This window comes from Pleurodeles waltl, chromosome 8 (assembly GCF_031143425.1).
Source record: "Pleurodeles waltl isolate 20211129_DDA chromosome 8, aPleWal1.hap1.20221129, whole genome shotgun sequence".
Taxonomy (NCBI): domain Eukaryota; kingdom Metazoa; phylum Chordata; class Amphibia; order Caudata; family Salamandridae; genus Pleurodeles; species Pleurodeles waltl.
The window spans coordinates 209292434-209314092 of record NC_090447.1 but is presented as its reverse complement, the minus strand read 5'-3'; the positions used below and the strand labels follow the sequence as shown (position 1 = coordinate 209314092).

Here is a 21659-nt window from a genome sequence, read left to right as displayed (position 1 = left end):
ATACAGGCATGGTTGGACTCAGAGCTACTTTCAAGGAACCTGAGACCCCCTCCCCATTCAAAGGGAACCTCACCCACTCTACACAGGCGCTGTGAGTTGTCCACTGCAAGTACTTTGTGAAGTACACGGGGATCAATCTGCTCTTCAGACACCAGGTGACTCCTCACTGTAGTCACACTGGCTCCTGTGTCTCTCAGAGACTCCATCCTCTGTCCATTGATGGTCACCCACTGCCTGTACTTTTTAGTGTTCTCAGGCACAAGGGTTCTCTGGACCATCTCACTGTCCCCTATTGAGGCAAGGGTCATCTCAGCTGGGTCCCAACCACCTGGAACCAACTCCTCCCCAAGTGCTACACTAGCCAAACCCTGGGACGGCACACCAGTGGGTGCCGGTGGACTGTACTCTTGGGGAATTTGGGGTCCCCACTCACATGACCCACCTGGTCACATGCATAACACTTACATGGGGGTTCCCTTGCCACTGGCTTCCATTTGGAGAACCATGGCTTCTTCTCACTGAGGGGCTGGGAATCCTTACCCTGCGAATCAGTTGTCCCTGAGACAGGAACAGGAAGCAAGCTCAGTTTCAAGCCCTTGGAGAGTTCTTCACAAGCAGGAAGGCACACAAAGTCCAGTCTTTGTCTTTGTCCTCTTGCACAGGCAGGAGCAGCAACTGCAGGATAGCTCCGCAAAGCACAGTCACAGGCAGGGCAGCTCTTCTTCCTCAGCTCTTCTCCAGGCAGAGGTTCCTCTTGGTTTCCAAAAGTGATCTAAAGTCTGTGGTTTTGGGTGCCCTTCTTATACCCATTTTGCCCTTTGAAGTAGGGTTATTTCAAAGAAAAGTCTCTCTTGTTTGTGAAATCCTGCCTTGCCCAGGCCAGGCCCCAGACACACACCAGGGGGTTGGAGACTGCATTGTGTGAGGGCAGGCATGGCCTTTTCAGGTGTGAGTGACCACTTCTCCCCTCCCTCCTAGCACAGATGGTTCATCAGGATATGCAGGCTACACCCCAGCTCCCTTTGTGTCACTGTCTAGAGAGAGGTGCAAACAGCCCAACAGTCAAAATGACCCAGACAGGGAATCCACAAACAGGCAGGGTCACAGAATGGATTAAGCAAGAAAATGCTCACTTTCTAAAAGTGGCATTTTCAAACACACAATCTTAAAATAAACTTTACTAAGAGATGTATTTTTAAATTGTGAGCTCAGAGACCCCAAACTCCACACGTCTATCCGCTCCTAAAGGGAATCTACACTTTAATCATAATTAAAGGCAGTCTTAATGTTAACCTATGAGACAGTGAAAATCGAATTTGGCAGTATTTCCCTGTTAGGACATATAAAACACATTAGTAGATGTCCTACCTTAAACATACACTGCACCCTGCCCAGGGGGCTACCTAGGGCCTACCTTCGGGGTGTCTTACATGCAAGAAAAGGGAAGGTTTAGGCCTGGCAAGTGGGTACACTTGCCAAGTTGAATTGGCAGTTTAAAACCGTACACACATACACTGCAGTGGCAGGTCTGAGCCATGTTTACAGAGCTGCTAAGGTGGGTGGCACAACCAGTGCTGCAGGCCCACTAGTAGCATTTGATTAAGGAACCATGCCAACGATGAAAAGTCTAACACACACTGAGACATTTTTTAAGTGGTTGACAACCCAGAATCCTTGAGGAATGTAAATGGGACTTGTAATTTCATATTACTTTTTGTGATTAGACATCGCTCTGATAATTAAACATGAGATGGCAACCAATAAAGGACATGTACAGAAAATCTTTGAAGAACCTCCTATACTGCTTAAAACAGTACCAGTTCTCCTGTATGTTGGTGTCCAAGTGCCTATGACAATAACTGTGCTGAAAATCTGACACATTTATGGTTGATCCGGGAGCTCCTTTAAGAAACAAAGCACATACAACCACTGTCAGGATTGTCTGTGTTTTTATTACCACTAGTAACACATTATACCGTATAAATACTCTATCCATGTTACTGTATATGCACTTTTGAAAAGGTGATAACTTAAAAATATCATATTAAGATAGGTTGTACAAAAATAAATAGGTTTATTATATGCTTTTATGACAAACCATAAGCCTTCACAGAAGGACTGTGAATATAAAATACTTATGAAGTATGATTTCTAGTAATACATTTAAGTATGTACAAACGAAAGCCATATTATCTCACCGTCAACAACACAGCATGAACATTCATCGAACATTCACCATGGCATTGGTTTTGGAATATAACTGTGGATGGACCTGCTATTCCACAGCGCTGTCTATCCCCATTAGGCATTTATATTTTGGTAACAAACGGATTCACTATTTTCAGCTTGGTAACCTGTCTAGCAGAATTACATACATATATATATATATATATATCTACATATAGAATTTATCTACCTATATACACACAGACACAAATAGACTGATCAATAATACACAGACTGGCCCGCTACAAGATACATTATCAGAGAATACAAAGATTTTGGGGAAGAAGCGGGAATGTCCCTTTATAAAAGTGTTTCAATCTAATGAGCTGGCAGCTTTTGAATAGGTGGATGGCTTGTAAGATTCAGTGGGATCTGAGTTTTAAAACATCCTGAAGGCTTTTTTTATCTGGATATTTTTAGACCTTTCTGAGAAAGGTAATTGTCAGGAATTGGAAGAATTTTAAAACTGTCCTGGTAAGAAGAAAAAAAGCTAATGAGGCCTTCAAAGCATAGGGCTACATGCTCGATTAGGACACACTTGTAGACAATTTACTTTACCATACTGATTTGCTGAAACAGTACTTTAACAGCAGATGTAAAGCCGAAAGGGAACAATGTGTCTTTTTGAACAACAAGCAACATTTAACTTTGTCCCCTTTGCCTCTCGGGAAGCAGAGATCTGAAACTGAAAACTAGTTTGATAAGAAAAACAAATGCAAAATATATTCTTGAGGATCCACTGAAGACTTCAGGATGCACAAGGCCTTATAGCAACATGCCTTACCTCTATGAACATCATATTTAATAGCACCAGCCTCAGCGGAAATGTAAAGCTATTCAGATAATCTTTGCTTTGATCAGATTGCCTTCTAGATGGAGTGGGAAAGCTACCATTTGCACAGAGATAAAATAAATCTTAGCAAATGTAGTGAATGATGTATGCCCTTTCTCAACAACTTTGCTGACATTTTGAGGGGTGTCTGTGTGTAAACCTTTACACACAATTTTGTGACATCTTCTCCTGCACCTATGATTAAGACCTTCTGCTGAGGATTCAATAATGTGGAACAGATAAATCAGGTGAATATATGATAGATTCAGTGCCTGCAGAAAGAATGATGATCAAGACTGAGCATCTCTCTCACAGACCTTGAGAAAAACTGTGGTGGGACAATTAATAATATACGAATGTACGCAACTGAAAAACAATTATATATAGCTTTTAAATTCTTTTTCTGCTTGCCCTCTAAAAATATGGCTTCAATTACTCTGTAAAAACTATTCTCTGAAACAATAGCAGCCATTAATAGTAAAGTTGAAGCTCCTTTCTCTAGTCGTTTTTGCCGTCCCTTAGTGAGGTAGGTGAGCCCTGAAAATGTTCTTGTACACTATGTTGGTCTGGCCCCCTGAGAGCAAGCAAATTTGCAAAACTTCAGGACAGATATATACAGAAAACCTGACCTGATTTCTGAAAACTCCCTCTGGCCACCACCATTCAGTACGGACTTCACTGGTCAACAACTTTTAACAGACTAAGGAGAAAAGGTAATGGTAATGCCCTGGGACATTAGCTGTACTATCCCAGCAAACCTAACACTCGTATGATGGTTGCACGATGCAACATCAACTACCATTCTTATTCACTCTCCTCTATCAACTTGCACCAGGAAGTGCACGTATTAAGAGCAACACATTCTACCTCCAGCCCACCTGCTGCAGTGCTAAGTGTGGACTCACATACATTCACTTGTCTGTTCAGTGCTGCTTAGCTACAGTTTGTGAGTGTGCAAAAGTCTATTAAATGCTTCGGTTTCTTTGCGGGGTCACAGTTTTCTTGGGGCAAGTTCCTGCCAGTGTAGGAGATGCACTTCAAGAGTCTCTTCTTAAACCCTTTTCCACATGTCTTAGAGCAGCTGGACCAGTCTCCCAGGTGCCACTGGGGGCATGGTGTGTCTGAACATGGCCGGATGTCAACTGGCTTCAGTTCTTTGGCACAGTCTGTGGTAACTTGTCCATTAATGTCCTTGCACTGCACGTTTCTACGTTGCCAGCCTGATCCGCACGTCTTGGAGCATTCCCCCCACTCCTCAATGACCCACTCTGAGAAAATGGTCTCTTTGATAGCGTTGAAGGATTCTTTCTTTTTATTGGACACTTTCTCTGGACCAGAGGATGGCAGTTTCTTCACAAAATAGATGTACTTGATTTTCAGCCGATGTGAATCGCCCACAGTGAGCACTTGGACTGTGATAGGTTCTTTCAGCGGACTGAAACTGCGAACCCTTTCCAGGCTGGCTGAAGAGCCACTATACCTCAGGATGTTACCCTTGTGGGCGATGTCTTGCTCTGTGGTTGATAAGGTGTAGCCCCCATTCAGAATATAGGTACCATCAGCGGCTTTAACGGCAAGGAAGCTCCCGTCATGCCTCGAGCCTCTGTGGTTGCGCTGCTTCACTTCTATGTTTGTCGCCCCAGCAGGAATAGTTACAACGTCGTGGTAGCCAGGTCTAGAAAGAGTAGGGAAGAAACATTGTAAGTCTTCATCCACGTCTGGCTTACTGAAAGCCTGAGCAGAAAAAAACTGAACACAAACAATTAAATTCTTAGCATAATTTACTCAAGATTACACCCTTTTACTGGCCACTCAACATGGTTATATCTTATTTCGACTGGCCAGCTATGAGATTCTGGCAATGAAAAGTGAACTGGTTGATTTAAATGAGGGCACTGCAGGTACAATAAATAATGGACTTTTTGAGAAGGATACTATGACTGATCTCTTTTTAATTTGTTGCAAGGTGAATTACTAATGTAATTTCCTGAATTTATTATTATTTTCTATTAGTATTTTGCCAAACCGATCACTAGCTTTTTAAAAAATATATTTGTTTGGCGACTGCACATTTCACCGTACCTTTCTGGTAGTTATACTTGTAAATCCCAGTTAAGTGGATAGATATTTTACAAATGAATGCCTCTATTAATTTACTTAATTTTCATTTTGGATGAGATAACCTCCATATTGATCACTGATCAATATTTGGCTGTATCAGGACAATTCAACTACCTCTTTCAAATACGAAGCCATCCATTAACACAGTGTTTTAGATAAATAGCAAAGCGGGGGACTCACCACAATCATAAAATAAATTTGAAACTATATTTTATTGAATCTTTCACCATGATGCTAGAACATATAATATATATCTGTGCTTAAGAAAATGGCAGTCAGCACAGAAAATAGAAATTGTCTATATGTCAACAAATGAGGTATTGTTCAAGGTGGCTCCACTTCCTCATGGCCAACAGTCCTTGACGAAAAACGTCCTTGACATGTGCTCTAGTTTGGACCGTTTTTTGTCTGTTTTGAAAATACTTCAGGTTAGGTTCGAAATCAACCTGTGACCTTCTCTGTAACTTAAGCCACTGAATGACATGTCAACAATGGATGCAACCCACTGAGCACAGGTTCCAGAAAGCTAATTATGTTTACATATGGCATCAGCCAAGGCAGACATGCCAAAATTGAACCTGCCAACTAGCATGCCAAGATGGCTACCATTCACTATCGACATGTGCCAAATTAGAAATTGATATTTAAGTTTGTCAGGATCAATGGTCATTAGTGCAATAGGTCATTTTCCACCTAGTTGGGTCACCACCATTGGTAGCTATTGACTTTTACCAGAATAAATGTCCATCTGCCCCATATTGACCACCAATCACTTTGGACCTATGACAGCAAAGAACCTTCCACTTAGGAAGTCATGACTGTCAGGCATTATATGCCAGGACAGAACCTACGTTCTAGAATTCATGTGTCCCTCTGTCACTATGAGCATGGTGCCAGAGATAATCTACCTCCTTGCTTGGAAAGGTGGAACTGTAAAGCTGCTGTCACCAAACACGTACACACAGTGCATTATGGCTTTACTTTGAACTGATAACTGATTGACTGATGGTTATTCAAACTAGTTAAAATGTAAATACGGTCTGAATCGCCATGTCAACTTCCTTAGTCACATAGTGACATTGTATAGAAAAATATGCAACTCTCTTAGAGCATATGTGCATTTGTACTCACTTGGCACTGAGGACGGTGCCTGTAACTTTCTTGCAGGTGGACCCGTTGCCTCCACAGACTCCACACTTGTCAAACTTCTTATTTGAGCCAGTGATGCGATCACATCCGGCTTTCACGCACTGCCCTTGGACGCAGATGGAGGTGGAATCAGGGCTACAGGAGGTGCCGTCAACGACCTGGGAAGAGCAACAAATACAGGGAACCCGTATTATTTTATAGTTTTAAGTACAACTTCAACATTTAAAAGATGGCGCTTTACAGTTAATAAACATGACTGCCTTATACTGAAACCGAGAATACAGGCAGAGGCCCCTCAGTGAACCACTGCTTCAAGGGAAGTACCACAGAAACTAACAATAACAACTCCCACTAAACACAAACACAAATCAATCATTTCTCCAATCTTTAAGAAACTCAACTATACTCGCCTATTTCCAAAATGAATAGCGAAATGCAAATGGTGGGTTTTGACTGGAGCAGCAGTAGCAGCAGTCACGAGATCAGCAACTAACACACCATGCAGAAACTTCTGCAGAGTCTGCACAATCATCAACTAAGGTCATCGCTCTGTTCTATTAATTATAAACCAAGATTTGAGGAACATGACCTCAAAGAAAGAGGTACAAACGTGCTCAACCCAAACTACGTGCATGTGCATGGAACGCCACAAATCAAGAATGAATGAGTGTTATACTTGGGAAACCTTCTAGCTGTGTGCACAGCTTAAGAGCTCTACATGTGAACTGCATGTGTTAAAGAGCATTTAATGTTGGAAGGCTAGTTTCTAAGCGCTCCTATTTGTTTTTTAACAGAAGAGACATGACAAAAAACGAACATACACGGAGATAACCGAAGCACAACGTTAGTGGAAGGATTTCTTTAAAAGGTTTCAGTAAACTGCCACTAGCTGAGACTTTTGGGAACAACCCACCAATCACCTTTGTGTTTTAGTGTGACACACTACTTGCGGGTTTAGACAGAAGTGAGCGACAAACGTGATGCCCCAAAGGACTCAAGCTGCACCTCACAGCATTCCAATGCTGCTGATTCTGGCTGGGTTTGGTTGTGTTCCTGTTATAAGGAAAGGGTTGGATTGGGAAGGCGGGCATTGGACTATGGGCTGGTGCCTCAGGGTCACCTGTGGGCCAGTTTTGTAGGGCCTCTGTAAACTAGCCCAAGAGACTTCCTGTATCTAGGTCACTCCCCTGCCATGCTATATATTGGGGCTGGGAGGGGAGGTGGGCAGGTGTTGCTTTTGCCTTTGGGACATTTACACTTTGCACATTGGTGCCCTGCCTTGCGAGGCCTGTCTCCTGCCAGAAACAGAGTCATCCCGGCCAGGCCATCACGTTTAAGGCCATGATGGATGTGGGGAGGGAGGAGTATACAGGGGGCCTCGCAGGGGGCAGGTGATTTTGTGCCATTGGGCCATTTTCTCCTAACACCCCCTTCCCCCCCCACCGAAGCAGCAACAGGGTACTTTTCTTGACAGCTCCCTTGCCAGGCCAGTGCCCTGAGGTTATAGTGGGCTGCGGAGGGCGTAAGAGACGTGGCCTTCCTAGCAGCCAGGTGTTGTCACCTCAGGCCTAGTGTCTTTTAGTTCTTGTTGGGGGGGATGTGAGGCTTGCGTAAAATTGAATTAAGTGCATGGTCAGAGCTGAAGATGTTGGAACTAGGTTTGAGTCCCAGCGTCAGCTTGACATGCTGTGATTCTGGGCAAATCATTTTATCTCTGCTAAAGGAAAATAATTTATCCTAAAATAAAAATGAACTTTATCTTGTGTAACGCAACTGGTGCTCATGTAAATTGCTCCAATGTCTTTGGGCTGAGTTCGCACTAAAAAAAATAACGAAAAATAACTGGCCAGATTCCAATGAGATCAACAAAATGGTGATCCATGAAAGGGACAATCAGGGAATGTGGGCCACTTTTTTGGGGCATGCCCCAGCCTTATTATGATCCCAATCCGACCCTGCTAAAGGACACCTGGTATGGTAGCTTGAGCTGGAATGTTCCTATTGGAGGAAGACTAAGTCAGATTTCCACAAAGCTGATCACTGACTGACGTTTCAAAGTGGGCATAAAACAATGGAGTGGAATGTAGGCTTGAACGATTACCAGTGGCTGAGACTTTAGCAGTCATTGTATCCCTCATCTTTCTGTTTTAGCAGACGGAGATAAAGCAGTACACCCTGGATCACGCGACTGAGTTACTAAGGGAGGATGGATTCATACCCGTCTCCCTTTTCCATAGCTGACAAATTTACCAAATAAATCACACCTCTTCCTTGAACAAGGAAATGCAAATGTTGACTTAGCTCAAGCTCTAGACAAACAAGGTAAAAGTACTTGATTTTCAAATGTACCTTTGGTTGTAGTACAAAGAAATAGCCAGTGCCTTTTGCTCGGCAGACAAGTTTACATCGGTCTTTCGGAGACACTCCAGCAAATTTAGGAATCCATGCTACAGCAGGCCCACTTCCAAATGGAGACTTCGACAAGTCATTGTGCGCTTCACACTGCTCCTCTCTGAAAGTCTTCCCTGTAGAAACAGTACATGAAATATTAGATTTGCACCCTTCTTTACTGCAGTTTTAAACTTCATACAGTATTTTGTGATTGCCACTTACCATTGTTCTCTGGGCAGTCGATGACGTTGCACGATCGGTACTGCACCCGCTTGCCCTCGCAATATTTCCCCCCATTCTTTGGGACTGGATTGTCGCACTCTCTGATAGAATACTGCACTCCTCCGCCACAGGTCCGGGAGCACTCCCCCCATCCACCCCAGGAACCCCAGTTTCCGTGCACAGGAGTCTGAAAAAATAAAATAAAACATAAGCCACAAAATACATTTCTGAACGCAAACTATATCTCGATTATCTATTAAAGAAAACACTTTCTAAAATAAGCTAGTGACTGACATAAGTCTGACAGACGTGAGAGTGGTTAATGGTGAGATTTGGGTAAGTGGCGTGTTTAGCGAGCCAGGCTTTGTTTAACAACTGCCAGACCCATATGTAGGTGGTAATATTTAAGGCAAAGATACATTACTGATACAGCTGCAAAACACCACATATATGCAATGCCTAATACAAGTAAACAGCATCCACCATTAGCACAACATGAATTTGTTCTGATGCATTTCAGACTAAGGAAGCTTACATCATATAGTTTTTTGTCCTTCTTGTCCATGCACTTGCCGTTGATGCACCATTTGCCTTCTCCACAGCTGCTGCCGTCTGCCCACGGGAAGTGTTTGGTTTGGCAGACGATCAGGCCTCCAGAGTTTCCCGTACACCACAGGGTGGTGCACGTGCTTGCAGTGTCGGGACAGTGCTTGGAATCGTCCCCAAACGTAAACTGGCATTGTTTGTTGACATCATACAATATACCCGGGAGATCGGAGGGGAGCGTCACGGGTCTGTGAGGTTTGTCCAGCAAGCACTCTCCTAAAAGCAGAAAGAAAGGGGCAAAACGTTAGGCCTGCCGTTTTGAAAAACAGACGAGTTCCTTTGACTACATTTAGACAGATCTCTTTTATTGCAAACTATTAATGTGGTGACATTCAGAGATTAGACATACTTTTAAATACTTGGACAACAAAATTGGCCATAAGATGACTGGAAGAACTGTAAGTTTGTAAAAGTGCATGTAAAAAGGGACGGGCAAGATTCTGACTGACTAAGGCACGGTGACATTTTTCAAACACGCTGCTTTTTCCTTGGCATCCAGGCATCATTTGATGCATTTTTCTATTTTTGAAAACAAGACTTCACTTTAGTATCCAATTGTGATAAAGAAATGTTAGTTCTTACTTTAGACTTCACTTATTTCCTGCATCTCTACCTGGCACAGGGAAAGAGATTACCTTTTTTCTCCCTATGTAATAAGGCCCTTGCTTTCAAGATCTTCCAATATTTAGGGCTATGGAGTTATACGATGGTAAAATTGTACATTTGGAAAGATGTCACATTGGGGTGTGATTACAACAAAGGCACTGGAATTTACAAAGCACATACTTGATTCTCTTCAAAGTTGAACCCATGCCCCTGTCTGGTGCGCAGCTTACACACAAAGCCCACTTATGCGCCCATGTGTTACTTATGTGAGCGATTTCACAAGGGAACGATTACTGGCACTTTACCCCATAATATGCTAACGCTTCGGAAAAGGGCAGCAGCTGGCATTAGACTTAGTTTAAAAGTGCAGCACAAAAAGTGGGTGGGACCATGTAAAAGAAGAAATACAAAGATACCGTGTTTATGAAGAAAATGGAGAATTGACAATAAAAAAAAATTATTAAAAAAAAAAAAATTAAAACAGCTTCAGTTAAGTGGACAAATAAAGACACCAGTTCTGTATACTCACCATGGCCATTGTCCAGGAAGGATGTGATGGTGTACGCGCTGCAGAGAGACCAAGGTTGGTTACGGTCCAAATTGGAAAGCATGGAAGCCATCATGTGGGAACCTTGGTTGGCAATGTTCACGCTGGCACATTGCTGCGCCTCATCGTGGGGCATGTTCAACACGTGTCCTAAAAAAAAAGACAAGACCACTTAGAGCTTTTGTGCCAGTTAGTTGTCACCACTGTCTTTGCAAACAAGCAACATATATGCACAAGGAAAGTTATCCGGCTGGTGTAAACATTCCTGGAGGAGGGTCCGGAGCCACTTTTAGTTGAATTAAATCCAGCAAGCATGGGTACCAGCCCCAGAACGTTTCTTAGGTATTAGATAAATAGAACAAATTTTCAAATGAGGGATCTCTTTCTATCTTTTGATGCAATGAGGGACAGATCTTTAACCAAAGGTCTGCTCTAGTTTACCAAGGCGTCTGCCTCGCTTATGATCAGTGGTTCCCTGGCTTGAAATAGTCTTAAGCAAGTGGAAAAGCCTTTGATTTACAGGGGCGTTTTGCAGGGGCTATGAAATTTGTCAGGCTCTCCTTCTTGGCTTAAAACATTCTTAAGACTTCTTTTTTTGCCTATCGAGAGTGTCAAGCCAGGGAACAAGTAAATGTGTCCCATACATCTTCACTAAAAAATGCATTAAGATTGCATCAAGAGAGAGAAAAAACCTTAGAAAATCAAGCACTCGCTTGTTAATATATGCACGGGACAGCTGACTTAAAAATGGGGCATCTGTGAAAAGTACAGCAGATGGCCTTCTCACAATCCAGGTTAGTTAGTTAGACCCCCTGAAAAGGGGGGATTGCAGTTCTGGGAGCCATTTCTACTCACAAATAAGGCACACATGTTTCCAAATAGGAAAGGAACACGTTTCCTCACATTCTGCTTCCAGCATGCCATCATATTGCATCATCGCCCATAGCCCAGCAGATGTTGCTGGCTAGGAAGACTGCAGCTCAAACATCCCTGGAACATGTTATTATAAGAACATCTGTTCTTCAAACTCTAAAACCCCACTGCTCTGGAAAATGTGTCCCAGGCCTCATGCGTAAAGTTATGCGAATGAGGGGCCACTGTTTATGAAGCAAAGGGGGCAAGAGTTGTATATGAGGAAACAACTATCACCATTGTGAAAGTAGCACCAACCTAGAGAACTACACTTTGTGTCATTACAATGTTTTTCTTACCTAATTCATGGGCAGTGGTGAATGCAGCCTGTAGCCCGTCATCTTCAATAATTGAGCAACTTCGTGTAGGGTCACAGACAGTTCCGACGTCGCCCATCCCCAGTGTGTCGCAAGTCTTAGAGCCACAGAGGTCCTGCCAACATGAAAAAGAATGGCCTGCTCATTAATACAGAGGTCTCAGAAATAGTCTTGGCAGAGCATGGCCTCGTTCTTAAAGCTGGCCTTAACATCAGACTTGGTCATCAATGAAACATGTCTCGAGTAACGACCATTAATTATCATGTCAACATGCAGCATGTTGGAGAAGTTAGTCCATTTAGAAGGATGATGCAAAAGATAATCTAATCACACAGATGCTTCTACACACACACACACACAGGCCATGTCACATAACATGTAAGATGGACAGAAAACTTTGTTTACTGCCATTTCTACTACTTGTGTGACAAGAATGTCTAACCTAAATTTGCTTCAAACTTAGTAGCATCTATCCTCTTTGTTGTCAAAGCTTGGCCATGAAGAGTGGTAGCGCACTCACCTGCCGGGTGTACAAGATGGCGGTGTCGTAGTGCTCTGCGTGCCGGTCACTGGGCGGGTTGTGCTGCTTCTGCCAGCTGCAGAAGTTCCTCAAGGTCAGAGCGGCGTTGGAGGACACATCTGGGCCTTTCTGCTCATCGTACACGACTAAGATCTTCACCACCACTAGGTTGATGGCGTTCCGAATACTGGGGTGCTTGTAGAGCTTGGCCGCTACGGACATCAGGGTCAGCAGGTAGTGCTTCAGGCCACTGCCATGGAATTCTGCCATAGACTGGTCGGCCACAAGCATGGTCTCCACATAGCGGGGACTAGAGACAAAGCGCTTCTTCCTTCTGTTTCCAAGCCCTGTTAAAAAAACAGAATAGTCAGCATTTAGTTTACATAAATCTATTTCTACTAAATTGTTGATCTTGTAAATTTTAGAACAATAGCAACTGATACAAGATGTTTATAATATAGTGATGGATCACAGGTTAGAAACCTGAAAAATGACCGCAATTCCCTTTCATACGTGTGCAGAACCTTGAAGAGAAGACAGGCACACTGTGAAAGTGCCTAGAATCCGTACAAATGTACTATACAAATGGATGAGGCACAACGTCCATGTCTCCATGTTTTATTGTCGCTTGTCTCAAATTCCTCCCCAGTTTAAAATTAAGAACTCTGAGGCACTAGAACACATGTATATATTAGGGAAAGTGGAGAAGCCCGGATTTAGAACTCAATCCTCGAGCTTTCACATCTGCAATGAAAAGATAGAATGGAATGGAAAGATACAGTTTACGAGCTGCCATATTTTTATAGGGAAAGCCTGAAGGAGCCTTGTTGGAACCTGTGAGACTTGGCTGCAGCCGGTAACCTGAGCAGCGTTTATATTTTACAGTCTACTAAACCACCTGGACCGCAATAAACGCTCAAAGTGATCTTGGCCAGGCAGCCGCTGAGTCACCATCCAGCAGTTTTATAAGAATGGAGGTTATGGAATGAGCTCACGGTTGCAAATGCAAGTGTTGCGCCCGCGGCTTCCGCCACACAGCTGGCACCCTCGGCGACCCTAGCTTTCCCCTCCCAGGCCCCGAACCACCCTACCCTTGCCTTTCAGCGCCCCCTGCACGTTCCTGCGTGGAACAGTAGGCCCGCAGGCCTCTGCCCGCCAAGGTCACGGAGAAGTGCCCGGTGCAGGTGATCAGACGCGCCAGGCACGAGCCAGGACTGCCCTCTCAGCGTGCTCGCGGTGCCCGCGTGCCTCTGTGATTGGAAACTGCAGCGCGCGTCCTTCCGTCAGAGATAAGACTTCTATCTGCACTTGAGTTGCGCATTCGGGACGGGTTGCGTAGCGACTTCACATGAAGTGCAACTCAGGATAGTATGTTTCTTTTGACTTACTCAAACTACTACCGTGATCTGTATGCGCATGTCATGTGCCAAATTCGCCTATTAAAAACACTACCAGTTCAATTTTTTTTTTTACAAAAAAATTGCCCTGCATGTGTATGGCCACTCCCTGGAAAGTGACCTGCGCATTACAATGCCCTATTTCCAGATTGTTCCAGCCTTGTCGTGCATGTTACCCGTGCACAGTCCTTGTCGTCTCGCTCGTTGTTGGTGTTAAAACTCCACATGCCATCCTGTGATTCATCCCTAAAAGCGTCATAGCTGAGGGGTCTGTACTGCAAATAATGCGAACATTAGGGTGTTTGTGGGTTAATCAGTAAGACAGGAAGTTCATCATACGGAGCCGGAGAGTCACTAAAGAGATATGGGCACTACCCCAACTAAATTGGCATTTCTTCCAGGCAAGGCCCCCCTTTAAAGTGGTATTCCTTTCGGGTACCGTAACCCTATAGCGGTAGTCCTTGTAAACCCTCTTACGTGCCCCTCCCATCTAGGCAGTGGCGTAACCAAAAATTATGGGGGTCCCCTGCAGAATGTGATGAGGGTCCCTAGATCGCAGAGGCTCTGGCCTTGGACTCAATGGGGGCCCCCAAAAGGACTGATCCCCCTTGCGCCGCAGGGGCCTGCGTTACGCCCCTGCCCTGCCTCTAGGCACTGTACGCACAATATTAGCTTCTTCTGAACTTTTCAAAGTGCCCCACGTTGTTGGGATAACTTCTCGCGTGGCTGCCTTTCAGGCACAGTGCCCGCTAAATAGGCAACGCTTTTAAGAAATGTGCCCCATAAAGCAGAGCCTTTCCAGGCACGGCAATTTCTAAAATACCAGGCCTTCTACCAATGTGTGCCCTGAAAAGACTGTGCTCCTGGCTGGCGCTCCCTTCAATAGCCACTATCTAGGCAGTGTACCTGTCAAAAGGTGTACTTTATAAGAATGTGTATTACTTATAGTGCAAAGAATTCTAAGTTCTGTCTTATTCAAGTAGCCGTGGTAGTCATTCTGGCCATCGTTCAATTGCTTGCCCTGATCTGTACGGTGCAGGGTTCATCTGCAGTTGTTGGCAGATGTTCTTTGCGCCGGTGAAGCACAGTAGCGGCCCGGCGTACTGTACAATAGAAGCATTCATGGTGGGCAGAAGTGATCAACATCGGATGACTGCGGTGGTGCCGCAGGCGTTAAGTAATCTGCAGCAACTGCCTTCGGTGGTAGGCATGTGTGATCAGTAACACTTGTCTGCTGTGGTAGGCCGGTGTGATCTGCAGTTCCTGTCTGCTGTGGTAGGCAGGTGTAATCTGCAGTGACAGTCTATCATGGTTAGTGTTTAGGATCTGCAGTGGTTGTGCTGGTGATCAGTGTAATCTGCAGTGGGTGTCTACTGTGGTAGGCAGGTGTGATCTGCAGTAGTTTATTACTGTGGTGGCTATGTGTTATCTGCAGTTGTTGAACGCTCTGATAAGTAATGTGATCTGCAGTGGTAGTCTGCTGTGGTAGGCAAGTGCGGTCTGCAGTGGCAGACAGAAGTGATCTGCTGTGGTAACCCGCAACGGTGAGCATGTGAGATATATACCTATTAGTCAGACAGATGTTGAACTCGCTTGAATGTAAAAGTCTGTCCTGGCTGAAAGACGTAATTGCATCGTAGGCCTAGCAGGTCAACCCTTTACCCGTGCCGTGTTTCAAGCTTATGCGCATGCATACCTGTGTGCACGAAGTGCTCGTCTGCTGGCCGGGCCCCTTCGGCGGCTCCTACAGGTTGTGGCTGGTCGATCACCCCGCACTTGGGGCCCCTGCTCCCGGGCACCCTCCTACGGACGAGGTGCAGCATGTTGGGGGCCGATGGTCCAAGGCCCTCGCCCACAGCCAGGGAGTGGTTGCTAGGCTGGATGAAGAACTCTGCGCCCTGCAGGTTGAAGGCCCCTCGGAGGCCCCCACAGAGGCTCAACGCTGCGCTGGACGAGGGGTCCCCATTCACAGTACCGGAGTAGAAGCAGTTGGCCAGGTCCCCCGCTTGCCCGGCTTCCTCCTCCGAAGGGCTGCCCACATACTGCAGAGTAAAGCCGGGTGCCAAGAAGCTGCGGTCCGGCTCCAGCTCCAAGGTCAGCTGCTTTCCGAAGGCATCGAGCCGATAGACCGTTTTCATGGGCTCGGGGGGCGGCGTGCCACCCTGGGATTCGTCCAGGGACACCAGCACCGGGGATACAAGCTCCTCCTCCATGGTGCCCAGGGAGACACGTAGGACAGACAAGAATGCCAGCACGGGCAGCAGGTGAAAGCAGGAGGCACCCATTGCCATCAGAGGTACCGCGGCCCCTTCACAACCCCAATGCAATATATAGGACGGAATCTTTGGGGTGCACCTAGTCTCCTGAACATACAGCGCTAAACGAGTCTGTCCATTTCACAGGCGGTGACTGTGGAAACGTGTTCCCTACACCGAATCCCGGCGTGTCGGTCCTTGCAACGGCTGCTCCTGCGGGCAGTGGATAGGCTCCTGTGCTGACAGCACGGCCGTGGCAGCAAAAACTTTGTAAATTGTCAAGCAGTAGTTTTCGCCTCGTTCTACTCCACTGGCAAGGCCGGGTTTTCTCGGTTAGTAGGCTGTACTCTGGAGAAACTCCTCGGGGTTCTGCTGGCCTCGCTCAGCGCCCTCCAGCACTGTCGGGCGCTCCCTAGCGCTGTTATCGCCCGCTCTCAGCGCTTTGCCCTAGAGAAGGCTCCCGGCCTGACATTTATGGTATCTGCACCCCCGAAACCCCTCCCCCGGGCCGTGAGCTGCGTCTGTGCGTAGCTGTGATCCGGAGCCCGGGCCTCCTCCCCCTGGGGCCCCCTCTGGAGCCGAGCCAGGATCATCAATCACTGTAGGAGGAGGAGCGGAGGGGGAGGGCTGAGGACACGGCTCCCGGCGCCAGGGGCGCGCACTGGCCAGAGAGCGCACGGATGTGCAGCTCGGTGCTGGTCTTGTGTCTCTGTCACTTGCGCACTCATGGGTTTCTCGTCTTCTTTTCACCAGATATTTGCTGTCCCGAGAGCCGCTGCCTCGGAGTCAAGGTTGAGGGAGACGGGAGGACTGGGGGTGGTCGAGCTCCTTGGAGCACAGGAGAGGCTGGGTCCAGACAGGGACGGTGCGGGACGCAGGCAGGGGCTTGAGGGACCAGGTCCAAGGAGCAGTGTGCGCTCCCTGAGGGAATGAGTACGAGGGAGAGGTAATGGGAGAGGAAGAGGTGGGATGGGGTAAGAAGAGGGGCTTCCGCAAAGAGTAATGAAGCGACCATGCACAGGGGCTGGCGGACGTGCTGAGTTACAGAGCGCGGGCAGGTTTCCACAGAGCGGGGCCGCGTTGGACATGCAAACCTCAGACCACCCCCAGGTTCTTTTATCGAAGATCAGCCTGTTCCATGCTGGTGTCCAAAAACTACTGATTTTGGAGGAAGTTTATTTTCCTAAATGTTTGCAGTGTTTGCAGAACTGTACAGTTTTCTAAACGTATTTTTACGAGGTGCATTTTGTGCGCCTCGGTCTCACAGCCCCTTCCCACCGATAAAAGAAACCAAAAAGTTTTTTTTTTTTTTTTTTAACTTTCCAGGAGCACAGTCCCGCTTAATTGAACTCTTTGGAAACAGTTCCGAGTGAGGGAAGAGTGCTCAGAGGACAGTGCGTGCCCTTCTACTCGTAGAATACTGGCACAGTCTGCAGCCCAGGGAGCTCGCGCGACGTGCAGTCTGTGAGAAGGCTGAAGCCCAGGCCAGCTGTGACCGAGGGGGCTGCCAGAGGTTAGCTGCCCTCCTCTAGGAATGACCACTATTTAAAAAAAAATAAAAAAAAATATGTGTGCACACGCACAAACACATATAGCAATTTTATTATAGCGCGAACTTAAATTTTAGCACGTGACATTTACAGAAGGCCGGATTTATTGTTTATACACGGGAACCTTAAATGAGTTGCACAGGGTCACAAGATATTGAGCCAACGCCGAAACTCAGCTTGGCTCCCCAGTTCCAAAGTCGGCAGCTCTTGCCTCAGCGCCACGTCCTCTAGATCTGTGGGTGGATTTAAGCTGCTGTCCTCGAGGGTTGACAGAAGGGAGCTGTCCCACGGCAGAGGTTAGCTGCCCTCACCCACGGGTGACTGATGGGGATGTCCACCACCAGCGGTAGAGATTAGCTGCCCTTCTCCAGGGGTGACTGGGATTTAGTGGTGACAGAGGGGTGCTCTCCCAAGGCGGAGGTGAGCTGCCCACGTCTAGAGGTGGAGTTTAACTGCCCTCCTTAATGGGGGACAGATTAAGTGAGCTCCTCTAAGGGTGACCCCGAGTAAGAGGTGCTGCTCCGAGGCAGAGGTTAGCTGTCTTTTTCCTCAGTGGTTGATGGGAGATGCCAGTCTCAGAGGAGAGCAGCCTCCACCGCACCAAAAGACCCCTGCAAGGGGGTCTGTGCGCCTCTGACGGGCCAACCTCGCTCTTACGGAGATTCCAGTAAACGGGGAGTGTGGGTTGGGCCGTGAGGGGGCGGGGTTCGGTGGGAGGGGCTGAGGTCTCGGAGAGGACTTTGGCGGTGGGGCAGCTACAGTGCTTCACACCGGGCGCCTTGGCTGAGCCTTCGGTGCTGTGCTGACGGCACTTGTCACCGCCTGGAAACAGGAAAGGAGGCTCCTGGTGTGGGAGGACCCGGTCCGATGTCAGGATGCGGACTCTGAACCGGCTCTGCCCCGCCTGCGCTTTCCTGCATTATCCGCCCTGGAAGCGCCCCACGTTCCCCCGAAAGTCCCACACCGCAGGGAAAGGCCCAGCTTCAGTTCTCACTTTTCCAGACTTTTTAGTGACGCACTTGAGGGAGGCTTATGCGCCGCGACACATTTGGAGAGCAGACGAGCGGGCACGTCCAGTGAACAGGCTAACCCACGCTCCTTCCCATCCGGAGGCCCTTTCCTGACTTTTCCCCGTGCTTGCTCTTTCCCTCCTCTCTTGAAGAGCAGACTCTTCACCCCTTTCTTCTACCCTGAACATAGACTCCGGTCTCTTTTCGCGGAGCCCTTCGGTGCTTTCCGGTTGACTCCGGGTGCCAACACATCTAGTGCAGCTCCAAACATACTTTAACGATTTCCCCTCCACCTTTGGCCGCTGGTCTGACGTCTACGCCACGTGCTATGATAGCAACTTTTTATCTAGCCCTTGCTACCACCTTTTAAATTTCGTAACCAGTAAAACACGTATCATTACCTGAGCTAACCAATGCTACTTTTTGAATGGACATGAGATGGCTGAAATGTTGGGTTTACCCTATTCGCCATGAAACCTGACATTCCCAAGGTGTTTTCAGACATCTGCAGCAAGTTATAATCTCCTCTGCTATCTTGCTGTCTGAGCTGAATATATCTCCTCCGCACTGCCCTTAACTCTCAATTTTACTGTCTTCAAAGTGCTTGATCTTATGAGGTCACTATATAAAAACAAGTTCTGTATTGTGTCCCAGATAACTTTAGTTGTGCATTATTATTGCACCCTCTGTCTTCATATCAGCTGGGCTAGAGATAAGGCAAGGTGCACAAATTCACACAAGCAGGCCTCTTGTAATGTCTGTATTAGCAGTGTCAGTACGTTGATGTCTGAGGATGGGGTTCCAGATCTGCCCCACGTTCTGTACAAGAAGGGTCTGTACGTGGATGTCTGGAGTTGGGTTTGCAGGTCTACCATAGGCTCTGTACAAGCAGTGCACGTACATTGCTATCTTCAGATGGATTTACAAGTGTACCCTACCTTCTGCACAAGGAGGGTCCTTACATTGATGTCTAGAGATGGGTTTACAGGTCTACTGTAGCTTCTGTATTACAAGGGTCTGTACATTGATGTCTGGAGATGGGTTTACAAGTGTACCATAGCTTCTGTACAAGCAGTGTACATTCGTTGATGTCTAGAGATGGGTTTCCAGGTGTACCCTACCTTCTGAAGATGGGTTTGTCAGCCTCTTGTAGCTTCAGTACAAGCAGTGTGCATACATCGATGTCTAGAAATGGCTTTCCAGGTGTACTCTACCTTCTATAGAAGCAGGGTCCATGCATTGATGTTTGGGGTTGGGTTTGCAGGTCTACAGTAGCTTCTGTACAAGTAGGGTCTATACACTGATGCCTGGAGATGGGGTTAGAAAGTGTCCCTTAGCTTCTGTGCAAGCAGGGTCTGTATGTTGATGTTTGGGGATGCATTTCCAGGTGTACCCTACCTTCTATACAAGAAGGGTCCCAACATTGATGTCTGGAGATGGGTTTGCAGGTCTACTGTATCTTTTGTATAAGGAGAGCCCATACATTGATGTCTGGGGATGGTTTTGCAGATCTACTGTATCTTTGGCCAAAGCAGTGTCAATAAGTTTATTTCCTAAGGATGGGTTTCTACTTCTAGGCCTATGGTGGCTTCTGTACAAGCAGGATTTACAGGTGTATCCTACTTTCTGTACAAACAGGGTCTGTACAGTGATTCCTGGGGATGGTTTTGCAGGTCTACCGCAGCTTCTATACAAGCGGGGTCCATACATTGATATCTGGAGATGGGTTTGTCTTGCAGTGAACTAATGCGTTTCACACATAAAGCACTCTGTTGCTCTTGGGCCTTGCATGCACTACATAGATAGCCATGCCGTTTCCTCCTCAAAACAAAACAAAATAAAATTGTCAAGCCAAGCCTTTCTTTTTGTGATTCTTAGAATCACAGTGTGCAGCATCCATTATTTGTCTCTCATTGAGATCCGGTGTGGGTTTTTCATCATCATGCATCCTCTTTTCTGCAGCAGGTGGCTTTGATGTTACTGCAAAACCCGAAGAGCCCTACAGAGACAGTCATATTGTACCTGTGCCACAGACGACCACAGAAAAGTCTACACAGCCAGCGCTCGCTCCCTCGAGTCTCCTCTTTTTGAAAGTTTGGGACTTTGGCAACAGATTCTTACAAGTCAAAATGTCAGATCTATGGAACCAGATTCTTTTGTAAGTCAGGCATCTCTTCAACCCTGCCTGACCACCAAGTCGTGGATCCCAGAAGAGATCTTAAATGTGGACGATAAAGCCACAAGAAAGTGAAACACCTTGAGGCCTATCAGGTGGCAATCAGATTAGCTGTGCACCACCATTCATGGGTTAAAATCTTCGGATACTGTGTTCTGTTTTCACTGTATTTCATTTCAGGTCACATACTGTAAAAACAATAAATCAAATCAAGAGTGCTCCTGGAAAATCACATTGTTTTAATCCCATTTCCAAATAAACGGACACTATTAACAAAGCAAAGGAAGTAAGCTGGAAAAACAACAGCGGGTGCACAGCTAATGCGTCAGCTCTTCGAGGAACTGCAGAGAGTAGGTATTACTTGTGATTTAAGTTCTAAGAACTAGGGTACATGACGTAAATCACAGCACTGCTGAAATGATGACTAAAAAGTACATACAGATATAATACATCGGACTCAATGTAATCTTCCGTGGGCAGTTTTCATTTATGTAATTTACATGGTTTCCGCTCCCAGTATCGACCCTACAGACTCTCCCAAACAATTGAGGGCGCATGCTGTCTTCCATGAATGATATATTCGTCTGGATTACAGAAGTATGTTGCAATAGAAGGGATCCAGGCACCCACCTTGATTACCCTTACTCCTTTGCTACCCACATTCCTGCTTACACTCAAAATCTAGAAACTCCTGTTTATGTGACATGACAGAAGTGCAATGAGTCTGGGTTTATATAGGGTGACAGCTATCCCATGCACTCTAAGGACAATAGGGTTAAATCACATAATGCCTTTCAGCAGCAAAATGAGGGCTTTCAAAAC

The 21659-nt window shown here is 46.3% G+C and overlaps 1 protein-coding gene across 1 annotated transcript; it reads right to left on the bottom strand.

The window, feature by feature from the left end:
* Window positions 1-1932: 1932 nt before the first annotated feature.
* ADAMTS1 (ADAM metallopeptidase with thrombospondin type 1 motif 1) lies at window positions 1933-16545 on the bottom strand. The gene is made up of 9 exons (XM_069204078.1): window positions 15543-16545; window positions 12450-12796; window positions 11912-12044; window positions 10683-10850; window positions 9477-9763; window positions 8942-9128; window positions 8678-8853; window positions 6311-6486; window positions 1933-4733 (listed from the first exon to the last, which is right to left on the bottom strand). Exons 1-9 carry the CDS (start codon window positions 16135-16137, stop codon window positions 3992-3994), a joined length of 2811 nt encoding a protein of 936 aa, XP_069060179.1. The 5' UTR covers window positions 16138-16545; the 3' UTR covers window positions 1933-3991.
* Window positions 16546-21659: the final 5114 nt, after the last annotated feature.

What these genes read in the sequence shown, in the direction of transcription:
- ADAMTS1 (XM_069204078.1), bottom strand. Translation starts at nt 16,137, where the DNA reads ATGGCAATGGGTGCCTCCTGCTTTCACCTGCTGCCCGTGCTGGCATTC. An exon ending in CGAGCACTTCGTGCACACAG is followed by an intron (nt 12,797 to 15,542) that starts GTATGCATGCGC and finishes TTTTTTTAACAG; the next exon opens with GGCTTGGAAACAGAAGGAAG. An exon ending in AGGACAAAAAACTATATGAT is followed by an intron (nt 9,129 to 9,476) that starts GTAAGCTTCCTT and finishes TTATTTTTTCAG; the next exon opens with ACTCCTGTGCACGGAAACTG.